General features: G+C 37.1%; 1 protein-coding gene across 1 annotated transcript; it reads right to left on the reverse strand.

The window, feature by feature from the left end:
* Positions 1–10,872: 10,872 nt before the first annotated feature.
* Positions 10,873–13,381, reverse strand: LOC125676443 (probable insulin-like peptide 7). The gene is given in 4 exon segments (XM_056160931.1): positions 10,873–11,187; positions 11,252–11,464; positions 12,761–12,771; positions 13,239–13,381. Coding segments are annotated over 4 exon segments (570 nt in total). The 3' UTR covers positions 10,873–10,984.
* Positions 13,382–15,516: the final 2,135 nt, after the last annotated feature.

A 15,516-nucleotide genomic window follows, 5' to 3' on the forward strand; every position in this document is an offset into this window, starting at 1 on the left:
CCTTAAATAAAGGTTGTCCAAATTTATGTTCAGATTGTCCATGGGTAATTTGTCTAAATTATGTTATGTTTTGACTTTTTAATTGTTCATAATAATTTTTGTAAATAGAAAATATAACTTATATAGAGCGTGTTTAAGAGATAACGGGGAGTATGAATTTCGGACATAGCAAGAGATTGGTTATGTGGTCACTCTACCCTTTACTTGCATGGCTACAAATGTATGTATTTGAAATAGAAGTAGAAAAATATAAACCAGGGTGACCTAAGGTCATCCATACACTGATATGGCAGTTACCTCGAGACACCTCTCTATGATGTGAAATTATACAATATATACAATAAGGCATACCAGAGGTAACCCTTACATGACCATTGCATTACTGGGTGACCAGAAGTAATCCTTATATAATATTTACCTCAATGGGTGACCAGAGGTAACCCTTAAATATGATATTTACCTCAATGGGTAACCAGAGGTAACCCTTATATGATATTTACCTCAATGGTTGACCAGAGGTAACCCTTATATGATATTTACCTCAATAGGTGACTAGAGGTAACAATTATATGACCATTACATCAATGGGTGACCAGAGGTAACCCTTACATGACATTTACATTACTGGGTGACCAGAAGTAACCCTTATATGGCATTTACATCAATGGGTGACCAAAGGTTACCCTCTTACAACAACTGCTTCTATGGGTGGTCAACGGTTACCCTTATATGATTATTATATATATGGTGACCAGAGGTAACTCTTCTATGACCATGGTATCAATGGTCATTACATCAATAGGTGACCAGAGGAAACCCTTACATGACCTTTACATCAATATGTGACTATAGGTAACCCTTATATGATATTTACATCAATGGGTGACCAGAAGTAACCCTTGTATGATCATTACATCAATAGGTGACCTCATGTAACAGTTATATGACCATTGAATCAACGGGTGACCAGTGGTAACCCTTATATGAGCATTGCATTATAATGGTGGCCACGGGTAACCTTTGAAGAAACATTAATCAACAGGTTGGGAAACATTTCCCCTATATCGATGGTTCCACTAAAGCATTTTTAAGGTTCTATATAATGGTGAAGTTTATTCATCTGTAAGCATTGAAACAAAACAATCACTCAGTCAGGAAAAGAAATATAGAATGATAATAATAGTAGTAAACATAAGAAAATACAGAAAAGTGGAAAGACCTTATAAAAGGATCCACAACAGAATATAAATTGGAGCATGTCTTACCAGCCAAAAGTTTTATGCTTCGACAATGACAAAGTCATGCAGAAAGTAGGGACATTCACCCTTTTCTAACCGATAAGAGTTTCACTTGTATATATGAATACGCTCATTTATTTCGAGATAGATGAACTACTTTAGGGTGACCCCGGGTCCCACTTGAGGGTATGAATTATCCTTCTGCTTGTTTAGGTGGCCGGAGACAGTTTCGCACTATAGGCCCGGTCAACTTTTTAAACAAAAAATGGAAATATCCCATATTTGAAGTGATATTACATGTGTAAAAATGTATACAATAATTTTAGGATATATGTCAAATGTAGCTGAGTGCTTAACAAGAGATGTTTGTAAAACACATATGCCCCCATGGTGCAAAATTGAAAAGGGTTATACACACACCTCATTTAATTGACAGTATTATCATCAATTCAAAATATTGAGCAGACAATATCTTCCTATGTCAATAGTGCATTGACCATGTGACCTAAAATTCAATAGGGGTCATCTACTCTGTATGCTGTACCAGTGTATCAAGTTTGGTACGTGTCAATCAAGCAAATAATTCTTAAAATATAGGAGACAATATATTACTATGTCCAGTTCAACTATTGAATTTTGACCTCAAAAACAATATGGGTCATCCTCTCCTGAAGATGTACCAGTGTACTAAGTTTGATGTCTGTCAAATAAAAGGGTTATCAAGATATTGAGTGGACAGTATATTACTATGTCCAGTTTGACCCTTGACCTTTGACCATGTGACCTCAAAATCAATAGGAGTCATCTTCTCCTGAATATACACCAGTGTACTATTTAAAGTTTGATGTCTGTCAAGCAAAGGGTTCTGAAGATATTGAGCAGACAGCATATTCCAATGTCCAGGTTGACCCTTGACCTCAACATGTGACCTCAAAATCAATAGGAATCATCTTCTCCTGATGATGTACCAGTGTACCAAGTTTGATGTCTGTCAAGCAAAGGGTTCTCAAGATATTGAACGGACAGTATATTCCTATGTCCAGTTTGACCCTTGACTTTTGCTCATGTGACCTCAAAATCATTAGGGGTCATCTTCTCCTGAAGACGTACCAGTGTAACAAGTTTGATGTCTGTCAGGCAAAAGGGTTCTCAAGATATTGAACGGACAATATATTCCCACGTCTAGTTTGACCCTTGACCTTTGACCATGTGACCTCAAAATCAATAAGAGTCATCTTCTCCTGCAGATCTACCAGTGTACTAAGTTTGATGTCTGTCAAGAAAAGGGTTCTCAAGATATTGAGCAGACATTATATTCCTATGTCCAGTTTGACCCTTGTCCTTTGACCATGTGACCTCAAAATCAATAGGGGTCATCTTCTTCTAAAGACGTATCAGTGTACCAAGTTTGATGTCTGTCAAGAAAAGGGTTCTCAATATATTGAACGGACAGTATATTCCTATGTCCAGTTTGACCCTTGACCTTTGACCATGTGACCTCAAAATCAATAGGGGTCATCTTCTCCTGAAGAAGTACTAGTGTACCAAGTTTGATGTCTGTCAAGAAAAGGGTTCTCAATATATTGAACGGACAGTATATTCCTATGTCCAGTTTGACCCTTGACCTTTGACCATGTGACCTCAAAATCAATAGGGGTCATCTTCTCCTGAAGAAGTACTAGTGTACCAAGTTTGATGTCTGTCAAGCAAAGGGTTCTCAAGATATTGAACGGACAGTATATTCCTATGTCCAGTTTGACCCTTGACCTTTGACCATGTGACCTCAAAATCAATAGGGGGTCATCTTCTTCTGAAGATGTACTGGTGTACCAAGTTTGATGTCTGTGAAGCAAAGGGTTCTCTAGACATTGAATGGTCAGTATATTCCTATGCTCAGTTTGACCCTTGACCTTTGACCATATGACCTCAAAATCAATAGGAGTCATTTACTCCTTAGGATGTACCAGTGTGCAAAGTTTGATGTCTTTCAAGCAAAGGGTTCTAAAGATATTGAGCGGACATTATATTCCTATATCCAGAGTTGATTGACCCTTGACCTTTGACGTTTTGACCTGAAAAACAATAGGGATCATTTTCCACTCATAACTAACCCACATATGAAATATCATTATCATCAAGTGAATGGTTCTCAAGATATTGAGCGGACAACATGTGGTCTACAGACCCACCGACCGACCGACCGGCAGACCGACCGACCGATAGTTGCAAAACAATATGCCCCCTCTTTTTCAAAGGTGGACATAATAAATATGTTGATATACAAATATTTAGGTGTCACCATGATTCCCAGCATATAGATGGGTGGAATACGAAACTAAGACGCGTGGTCAGTTGCTGAAGAAATTCCGGTAAAAACATGCATGGTCCAGCAAAAGGCCTGTAGCTGAGAGGGAAGGTGGATGGCCCCATATGAAAGGTAGATTTTTCAGAAGGGCAGACAGGGTTCTTGGTTGTGCACAGTGTCTAAATCCCAACGCTTGGTGCTGTGATGGTGTGGGGGTGGTGCGGATTAGCCAAAATGAGAGAAAATCAAAGCAAAAAAGGAGCACCTGCTTTGAGTATGTTTTGTGCCCCAGCACCAGTATGTATAGAATACATGTAATTTAGGGTAATAATTTATTAACTACACCAATATGAAATACAATTATTAACATAAAAGGGAAATACATGTATGATATATCATTAGTCTGTCATAATCTGACTTTGATGTATACCCCCTACCCACGTTTCAGAACCAAAAGAACTGGGACTGCCACCTTACACATTTCAAGTCATCCCCCTGATTGCACAGTTCTCCTCATTCTCTACCCAGAGTTCCGTGCGCTCCTCGCACTACACCTCTGTCAACGGCTTTTTACAGAAATCTTGTAAAAGTTTCTAATATCCAGCATTTATGTTTTGGACTAAATATTTAGTCATATTATGAAATGTTTTTGGTGCAATTAAATTGATGCTTTGTATTGCTTGTAGGAGTTATGAAATTGATAACTGTTCGTTATCTTCACCATGCTTACTGTGAATTGTTTAAAATCGCTGTTTTCTGATCATAAATTTGGAACTACTTCGCAATATGCGTATGGATGTAGGACATTCACGTGGTGGAGATTTAAATGTAAACATGGAATCAAAAGTAAGAAAGGCTGTAAAAATACGATAAAACTTGTAAAATAAGAGACAAACAGCCAAATGGTAAATATGTACTTATTAAAGTGCCAGTGGGCTATGAACAGAGCCTGATGTACCACCTGTTGCCAGAACTTTTAAAGGGAAAGGAAACCGAGAAAGATTGTTTATATCATGTGATTATATTGTCACGTGATTCCAAGCGTTGACAGAGGTGTATGTGAAGCTTGCGTAACGCGCCCTCTGGTGAGAGAATGAGTTCTTGGTTGTTCTCACGCATGTTAGCATTCCTGAAGTTTACGCGCGCAAACTGTGGCGGCGCGGCACTGCTAGCAGATGCTGAGGATCGGTATGGTCGGTCTTCTAAGTGTGTGATCTGCAGTGGAACCAACTGTCCCTCTAAGAATTATTGGTCGATGCTTAGATCCACTTTTCCTCCCCATGCACACGGCGGAATTCTATGTTGTCTGTGATGTTCATCTCCTCTTTTATAAAGGTATTTAGCACAGTTTCTGTACCTTCTTCCTGTATTTCCGGGATCCCGTCGAATATCAAATTGTCTCACATTGTTCTTGTCTGTAGATCTAGGTGACGTTCTTTAAGGTCTCTCAAAGTCCAACGGTACTGCCTGAAGGTCTTCACGCATCGCTTCATTTTCTTTCAACAACAACGTCGATCTTTCGTCTATATCTTTCATTGTACGTTCAATTTCCTTAACAGCTTTTTATTGGTCATTGTATTGTAGTGATATGTGGTTCATTTCCTTTTCAATTTCTTCGACTTTGACTTTCAAGCTTTCCAATTCTTTCAGTTTTTGATTTACACACTTAATGTTTCTCTCAAGATTACATAATCGCTTATCTAGTAGGTCCAGTGTATCTAGTTTGGTAAACAAATAATCCAGTCAGTTGTATATCATAAACAGTGTATCACACATATCTTTATTTTGAGTGTTTGATTGACTCCGTATTGGTGAAATATAACCTGCAAATTGTCCTTGTGGACTTTGTGGTATATAAGGTTGTAGCTGATTACCTTGACACTGCACACTGGGTGACGAGTTTTGTGAGGTCTCACTGATTATTCCAGTATTGAACGAAGGATTCATATTCCCTGGGATTGTCGTGTTTCGTATACGGGGTATAGTGATGGCTGACCGAGTGGAATTCAGTCGGATCTTGTTTTCACTTTCACCACTCATGTTAAGCATCTTATTTTTCCTCCTTTTTTTCCGATTTTTTCTTCTCTTTATCTTGTCCCATTACAAAGCATTTATGTAAAAGTCGTTGAACGATGCTCCAATGAACCAATAACACCGAATAAACCCAAAAATTCAGTCCAAAAATTTTAAGACTCCTTGTTCTCACTTTAAATTTTATACTAGTTTAACCTATGCTAGGTTTTTCATGCTTGTTGCTTTCCTCTTTCCAAGTTGTGAAAATCCAAAAATTTATGAAGACAAAAGAAATGAAATACAGATTTCCCTTATCACAGCAGGTATTATATATGTACAGACTAGGAAGTGGTTTAAATGTGAAATATTTAGCTTTTAGTTTTGATAATAAGGTTCAAACCGTGTCAACTATTATTAATAGGGTTGCAAAGTACATGCATTTAAGATTAGGTTCATTAAGATCGAGATACAATTATAGAAATCATGCCAGAGTCTTACAAGCAAGATTTTCCTAATAACCTAGCCATTCTTGACTGTACTGAGTTGAAGACTGAAAAGCTTTCATCATTGAAGCAACAAAGTCAGCGCTATTCTGACTACAATCATATCTAAATACATTGAAAACTCTTTTTGTATGTGATCCAAGGGGGTCAATTTTATTTGTTTCAGATTTATATTCAGGAAGCATTTCTGACAATGATATCATTGTACAATGTGGTTTTTATAATTATTAGCAACATTTGAATGAAAAAAGTCTATTAAAGAAAATGATGCAAAAGATTTTTAATTGCAAAAGAATTAGCAGGCCTAGGCCTGCAATTAGATATTCCACCCTTGCTTCTTTTTGTAAGCCGATGTAAGTACCTGTATCACAAGAAAAATTGCTTCACATAGAACGTGTAATCAATCAAATAAAATGTTTTAAATTATTGGAAAAAAATCCCCGTGAATTGCATTAATGCACATGGGTTTTGTAGCTGTACAAACTTGCAAGATACTAACTATAGTAAAATTCTAAAGAAAAAGATAAGTTGCAATATAATAAATATTTTATTGTTCTTATGTTTCAGAACTGTTTTGCGTAATAATTATAAAACCTAGCATTATTGGAGTTGTCATCTCTTTATAGTGTACAAACACTGTAGTTGTAAATGTGTTTGCGACATGGTAATACCTTATATGGAAGCATTGACCCTAGCTGAACATTTCCAAACGGAATCTCCTCTTGAAGAAAGTAGGAGAGAGGTGTTCCCACAAAAACAGCAGGATTTGTTGGTTGTTGGGTGTTTTTTTTTTTGTACCTCTAGAGCATCAACGTCTGATAATAAGTACTTAATAGTACGTGTATTATATTATTTGAAAATGGCTTAAATTTTCTTGTGTAAAATTATAATTTCAAAATCAGAAATGATTTGCCAGTACTTCATGTTTTGCATTACGTTGTGGACAGGCAGTTCTTTCTTGGAATCTGTTTTGGTTTTGCAAAAAGCATGACAGCCATTAGTTCAGGATTTATTTAAGAGTCCATGAGGTTTATGCCACTATTGTGGTATACATGCAAGAGCCGAGGGTACTTCAATCAAGCCAAGGTTTTTGTAGTGTATCAATGTATACATCGTGCCAACAAGTGCGAACAAGTTCCATTTACTCTAAAAGGAGGGATACTGAACATGTACGTTTCATAATAGATTTATTGCGTAATTCAAAGAATTTTTATATGAACATCTAAATCTGGCCGAGTGGTTAGAGCATCGCGTTCAAAATCACATGGCCTCTCACCTCTTCCAGTGTGGGTTCGAATCCCGCTCGCGCCGGTAAGTGAGAAAGTTTCCCAGTTTACTTTCGGAAGGTCGGTGGTCTCTTACCAGGTACATTGTATCTCGGTTCTCTCTTCCACCAATAAAAAAAAAACTGGGTGCCACTGAAAAATTGTTGAGTGTGGCGGAAAACATCAATCAATCAATCAATTTAAATACATACCCGGCTTTGCATGAGCAGTGACTCTCGGTAATAGTCGATGTTGTAACACTGATTGTCTTATTGGTCTTGTGTGGAAGTTCACTTTGATTTGGCGCATAGATAGGTAACATTTTGCCGCTATAGATCGGTAACATTTTGCCGCTATACATCGGTAACATTTTGCTGCTATAGATCGGTAACATTTTGTCGCTATAGATAAGTAACATTTTGCTGCTATAGATCGGTAACATTTTCCCGCTATAGATAATTAACATTTTGTCGCTATAGATAATTAACATTTTGCTGCTATAGATCGGTAACATTTTGTCGCTATAGATAAGTAACATTTTGCTGCTATAGATCGGTAACATTTTGCTGCTATAGATCGGTAACATTTTGCCGCTATAGATAGGTAACATTTTGCCGCTATAGATAATTAACATTTTGTCGCTATAGATAAGTAACATTTTGCTGCTATAGATCGGTAACATTTTGCCGCTACAGATCGGTAACATTTTGCCGCTATAGATGGGTAACATTTCACCGCTACATGTATATCGAAGACTACCTGCCAGAAAACAATGATGTCAAACATATAGAACTTTTAAAAGGGGTCATATAGACCTTTAAGGACAATTGACCTCACCTGAAATTTCATAATTTTATATCATGTAAGGCCATAATAAAGGCTAATAGGGACTTAATCTTCGAAGAGTCCGCAAAAGAAGTATGCAGGCAGGAACGGGGACCCCTGCGATTATCATTTTCCGCCCTCAGTTTGGGGCTATAGGGGTATCACCTGGGGTCTCTTAAGGATGGGGTCACTTTTCAGACATCTTCTAATAATTGAATATAGGATGACAGAATAAAATAAAGCTGAAAGAGGGCTAAAGAATACTAACGTCTGACATATAGAACCCTTAAAAAGGGACAAATAGGCCCTTAAGGGCAATTGAGCTTACCTGAAAGTTCATGCTTTTACAACAGGTATAGTCACAATGGAGACTAATAACAACTTCATCTTTGAAGAGTCCACAAAAAGAGTATGCAAGCAAGGAGGGGGACCCCTAGGACTATCATTTTCCGCCCTCAGTTTGGTGCTGTAGGGATCTCCCAATGGTAAGTCCACGTTTCAGACTTCTTTAATAATAGACACATAGAGTGTTGGAATAAAACAAAACTAATAAAGTGGTAGAAAACAATGACATCAAACATTTAAGACCCCTACCAGGGTCACATAGGCCGTTAGGAGGAACTCAGCTCACCTGAAGATGTTTTACGTCATTTAGGGTCATCTTTATCTTCTTTTTTTGCAATCAGTTTTGGGCTGTATGGATCACCTATGGGTGGGGACACTTTTCAGACTTCTTTGATAATTCAATTTTGAGTCATGAAAGAAACGAAATCAAATATATAGAACCTTTAAAAGGGGTCACATGGGCAATTGAGCTCACCCGAAAGTTCATGATTTTACACCATGTAGGGTCATAATGATGGCTAATAACAACTTAATATTTGAAGTGTCCGCAAAAGGAGTATGCTGGCAAGGAGGGGGACCCATAGGACTATCATTTTCCGCCCTCATTGTAAGGATACCATTTCGAGGCCTTCCAAGGGTTGGATCACTTTTCAGACTTCTTTAAAGTAATTCCACCCTCCTGTGATGTCATAAGATTTTGCGAAATGCTGATTTTAAACGAGACTGATGGAACCTCTGCACCATCAACTTGTTTGTCGGTAGCCTGCTTCGATTTAAAAACTGACTATACGCAGAACAAGCTCTTGCGAATCATATGAGTTGAGAGATGTAAACACCATATGCAGGTGATAATGGAATATTGCTACATAAATATGGGAAGTTGACGATGGAGAAGTTGAAATCATTCCGTTTGTCATAAAATTGAGTTGCTAGTTTGCCGTTAATATCTACTTTCAATAAAACATCTAAGTATGAAGCAGAAGTGGACGACTCTGTGATATCTTTTATTTCGAGTTCACTGGGATATATTGAATCGACATATGAATGAAAATTATTATTGTTAATAGATAATACATCGTTGAAATATCTAAATGTCGAATTGAAGGTCACAGCAAGAGATTTTTTCTTCTCACGTAGAAGTTTTTGAATAAATTCTACTTCATAGGTATATGAAACAGGTCAGCTATCAAAGGAGCACAATTCGTGCCCATGGACATCCCAATAGACTGTTGGAAGACCTGATCACCAAAGATCACGAAAATATTGTCAATGAGGAACTCCAGCATATTTTTTATTTCATCTTCATAGTACGTGTGCGTGGAATCAGAGTGGCGTTTAACAAAGTAATTTTTTGGATGACTGATCACTAGATAGGAATATTTGTGTTTTACATTTTTGTTGAAGAAGCAACTGTCTATGATGTCAAAAAGTCTAGTCTTTAATTTATCGTGAGGAATGGTCGTGTAAAGTGTTGAAAAGTCATACGTTTTGATGTTGTTGATTTTAGAAAAGTTTTTGTGAGTTAACTAAAAGTTCTTTAGAATCTTTTAAAATCCACATATATATCTATAGATATGTATCTATATATACATGTATATCTATTTTTATATACATATAGATATAAATCTATAGAATGGTGTAATAAAAAATGTCAATGCCCACACGCATGCACATTCATCGTATTTTGAATGTTCATTTTTTGAAGGATAATAACGTGTTTGCGCTTGAGTCAGTACAATATTTATACTTTTATCTTCTTTCATCAAGGTTTGATCTATAACATTTTGATATTTCAATGAATTGTTTTGAAATTCATGTGGTAGATATATTTTCGAACTCTCTACTTTGTAGCATCGTCAAAATCACTTGCACACCCGCGCAAACACATCCGTTCAATTTTGATTGGTTAATATTTAAATGTCTTCTTTTATCAGGTATTGATCTCTAACATTTAAAAAGTATGTGGGCTCTCTATTAAGCAGCATCGTCAAAATCACTTACACATGCGCGCGCAATCACGTGCGTTAAATTTTGATCGACCAATATCTAAATCACTTGTAAATATTTTATTAATTAAAAAAAATGGACTGATATTGGCATTATAGTTACACAATACAAAAACTTAGAATGTAAGATGATTGGTTGTGCTGAAATACAATGGCACCACTTTTTAAATGGGGGCCGTTTGGGGAACATCCGCAACGGTTCTCGTTACAATTACGTATAGTTCTATTTAGTTCTGATAGGCCTTCATCTATTAGGTTTGTATCCTTGCAATGATTTATAACAAAGCAATTTGCAAATTCAAAATCTTCACTATCTTTTAATTTGAAATTCAACGATGCAATAGTTGTTGGGGTTTATTTTCAATCGCAAGAATAAAACTCATCTTTTAGTGGCAGTGAATAGTAAGTAGTGTATATCTTATATCGGAAATCGGTTGTAAATTGCAACAATCAATCTGTCTCTTGGATAATACTTTTCAGAATTTCATATGCAGGAATTGACGCTGTTGGCAGGAAGTCGAATAGAATACTGACAGAATTCTGCAAATTCCTCCCAGCTACATCCTTTAGAGTAACAACATTCGTTGAGAACGTTCCTCTTTCCTCTGACACCCACACCATATTTCGGGGATAAAAACTTCAGAGAGGTAGATTTTTGAATAAAAATTCCACTATCCTCATGGACATCTGTTAATTAAAAAATCGCTATCATTATAAAGTGGTGAGCACAGTGAAATGAAGAAAAAAAAACTAGGAAATGGCTTTTACAATGTATTGTTGCTCTTCATAGGATTATGCCGACCTGCTGATCGCTTCCGGATTCTGTATATATCCATCCTACAAGCCAAATCAACATGTTGATCCAGTTCATAGTGACAAATTCGATGACAGTCTGTGTGCCACAAAGATCTCCACTCAGACTCCGTCCTGAAAATACATAGTATCTCACAAAGAACAAAGTACGCTCAGCATATAAATTTGGCCCAGTAAAATCAAGAAAAATAAAGTAGATGACAAACTTTTACCTATCGAAGTTATTTGGGGGCAACGCCCTCATTTTAGATATACAAACGAAATGGTACCAAAACATCACATAGTAGAAAGATAAACTCCTGATTTTACCCAGATCGCTATTTCTTAACCAAAAACGTTCAAATCATTATCCATGCATGACGTACATAAAAGTTTTTCAAAGAGGGATGAAGAAGTTGACTAATTATTGACAACTAGATCTAAATAAATCAAAATAACACAAAAATCCCAAACAAAAAATACAAACCAACAACCAAAAAAGAAAAAAGGGAAAATAAACACCACAAAATGAATAACAATAGTTATCAAAAGATACTTCAAAATGCTACATCGGGAGGGGGAGGTTTCATACTTCAATAGATGGCTTAATTCATCGGTTCAAAATGGTATGGGGGTAGGGATAAATCGAACTACTTTGCCATTTCAAGAGATAGTTTTAGAGGGCTAGTGACTGTAATCGATAGAAAACATCGCAAGTGAAAGTAGCGAGCAGACATTTTTCTAGACAGGTACAAACCTATTTTACCAGCTCAAATCAAATAAATCATTGAATATGAATGAGAGATTATGTGTAATTTTTTTTATGAATGTTATGATTTTATCAACTTACATTGCACATGCTTAAACAAATGTGAAACAAAAGTTGTTGATCTACCGTTGTCGTTTGCTGTTTCACATTGAATTGAATTCACCCGGGTGAATTTTCCCCCGATGACCTTTTAGTCCGGCATGACAATTCAGTGTGCAAAACATCTATATTGTGTTTTGGAGATGAATATGTTCAATCTGTTCATTCTCTTTAAAATCTCTTTTTCAAAAAGCTTTTTAAAAAAGAATGATTCAAATGTTCAATTTTCTGTTTAGAATTAAACATTCAAAGAATTTTTAGCACGATTTTTATACGCCCGTCATTATTATGCTATGGCGCTGTCCGTGCGTCTGGCTGGTTGGCTGTCCGTCCGAGGTAATGTTTTCCGGACTTTTTTCCGTAAAGTCATCGATGTATATGCGACTTTGTGAAATTTGGTCACAATTTCTCCCCAAAGAAGCGTAAGAGTGAGATTGCATTTCAACTGTAATGGTGCACCTTGACCACCTTTAGGGCTGAAAGTTGATGTTTTTCCCGTTAAAGATACAGATATTACCCTAAAATTTAGTCATAAGCTTCCTTTTGGAGGAATAAAAGTTCAGTTTGCATTTCAGCTGGATTGGTTTGTCCGTCCTTTACCTACTTTCGGGCTAAAAGTAGGTCAAACAGTTTTCCAACTTTGTTTCAATACGGATGCAGATATTGGCCCTGAAATTTAGTCTCAAGCTTCCTTTCAGTTGGGATTTCAGCTGGATTGGTATGTCCGTTTGTCTGTGTGACAGTTCAAGATAATGTTGCCAGACTTTTTTCCGTAACAGATGCATGTACAACGTTGAAATTTGGTTTTAATTTCTTCCTCAAGAAGCTTTAGAGTCAGTTTGCATTTCATCTGAATTAATGTACCGTAACATACATTCGAGCTAAAAGTAGGTCAAATAGTTTTCTGGACTTTTTTCCGTTACTGATACAGATTTTGCCCTGAAATTTCGTCACAAGCTTCCTCTCCGAGGAATACATGTAGGGTCAAAATAAAGGCTAATAACAACTTAATCTTTGAAGATTCCACTAAAAGAGTATGCAGGCAAGGAAGGGGGCGACTAGAACTTTCAGGTTATACCACTGAAGCCTGAGCAGCATCTTTTGCAATCTCGTGGGTGAGGATGCTAGCGGTTTTAAAAAAATAATTTCTAGTGGCACACAGGTCATTGTAGACGATAGTTTCTTTTCCAAATATATAGCAGTGGAATTTCCTAGCTGCATGGACAATTGACAGCATCTTTCTCTATCTGTGCGTAACGTTTTTCGGTGTCTGTCAGTGAAAAGTGAACAGTACTCAAAGATGTAATGAGAGAATTGGCATCCAGCATTCAACAGAATCTCAATGTGTTACATTCGACTCCAAGAACGATAGGGTTAGAATCTCGTGATTTTGGAATAGAAAATGGGCGTCTGTCAATAGTTACGCAAACAAGTAGCTTAGCAAACCATTGTTCTGACACGAAACATGATGAACAGGTTGATAGAAATGGTACTTGACAAAAAGTCAGTTTTCAGGACGAATTAGAAGTGATAGAGCAACATGATTACACAGGTAGAGATAGAGTTGATAGTCTATATGTGTCGAATAGGAGGCCAAGACCAGTTACCCTGACCCAAGAACCCGTGGTTAGAAAATTTACAGTCAAGGCTGCAACATATGATGTAAGTAGTTCTTGGGCGAGACCTATTTTCAAACAGTGTCAGAGGGAGAGAATCCGAAAGCGCCGTCGGAGGTAGGAGAGAAGTTAGCCTTGAAACAATTTCTGGATGATTTACCAAATTCAGACATGAGGATAAGAATAAAGCTCATTCAACCTAAAGATCTGAATGATGCGGTAAGACGTGCGGTTGAATTTGAAGCTTATTTACGGGGAGAAGATGAGCGCGATCACTAAGCATACCAACGCAAGGTCACTGATAAGGTTGCAGAAAGTTCTCTTAGTAAGGAACAATATATGGAATCAATAGAAAAGAAAATGAAATTCAACAGATTCGGCTCAAAACAACACTAAGGGTAAGAAACAGTCACCTCAACAGAAAAAATATCTAAGCGAGGTAGAATGTTTTGCTTGTCACCAGAGAGAACATTATAAGCGTAACTGTCATGGAGTAACAAACCTTGAGTTTACAAGTGCCATGAAAAAAATCATAGAACACGAGGAAGGGTGGGGCTTATTCCCATGGATCAAATAGTCAAGCAACTGGAAGACTTTAATCATGTTCAAGGGAAGCCGGCATGTTTTTCCCCCAGATGTTAAAATGTTAGTAAACACGGGTGCTACCTGTCACCATGCTGCCCAAAGCTTCATTTAGGGAAGATTAAAAACAAATGGGATGTGCAGGTGCAGACAACTGAGATATAAGTATTCGTTGCAGATGGCAATCAACTAGCACTTAAAGGCAAAGTTCGTTTTGAAATAGAAATCGGAACACGTATTCTTAAATTGGTTGCTATGGTGACTGACATGCAGGTAGATGGAATAGTTGGCCTTGATGTGATCAAACGGTTTGATATGATCATCGAAGATAACATTTCAAACCGAACAGATTCTTTTAAAATATGAAGGAAAGTTTGTATGCATCAGGGTAGTGTCACAAGAAACCTTTAGTATTCCACCCGAAGCAAACTAGTTGTACAAGGGAAAATATGTGCTGGAAAATCAGACCAATTACCATCTGTTGGAATAATAAAACCAAATTGGAAGGATGGGGACATAAAACGGCCATTAACAGCTCGAACACTTGTTCAGCCAGTTAAAGAAAGTATTGTGCCTGTAAGGCTGCTAAATGTAGACAGAGAACCTAAAGTAATGTATAGGAATACTGAAATTGAGAATATTTAGAGAAAGAAACTGCAGTGACAGAAAATTGCAATGAACGGCATGACATTCAAGTTTTGCCACAGGAGTCTATCAAACATTTGTCCAAGAAACAAGGTAAGGAAGTAGCAGCATTTCTTGTAAAGTACCAATCCTTGTTTGCAGGGATCTAGGGAAGACGAACTTAGTGAAACAACAGATTGATACCGGAGATGTCAGGCCCATAAAACAATCAGTTTGCAGGGCACCTATTCATTTATTTGGCAAAGGATATAGAAAAAATATTGACGAAATGCTGTAAAACAATATTATGGAACCACCAGTAAGCCAGTGGGCTTCACCAATTGTCTTGGTGAAAAATAAGGATGGTACTCAACGATTTAGCATAGATTACAGAAGGCTAAATGCTGGCACAGTGAAAGATGCATACTCCCTCGCAAGGATTGATGAATCATTAGAACAAATGATCGGGGTACAGTTGGTTCTCGACTTTAGATATGTTTCCGGGCATTAGGAATCGAACTTGACCCCGCAGAC

Source organism: Ostrea edulis, chromosome 3, assembly GCF_947568905.1.
Source record: "Ostrea edulis chromosome 3, xbOstEdul1.1, whole genome shotgun sequence".
NCBI classification, from domain to species: domain Eukaryota; kingdom Metazoa; phylum Mollusca; class Bivalvia; order Ostreida; family Ostreidae; genus Ostrea; species Ostrea edulis.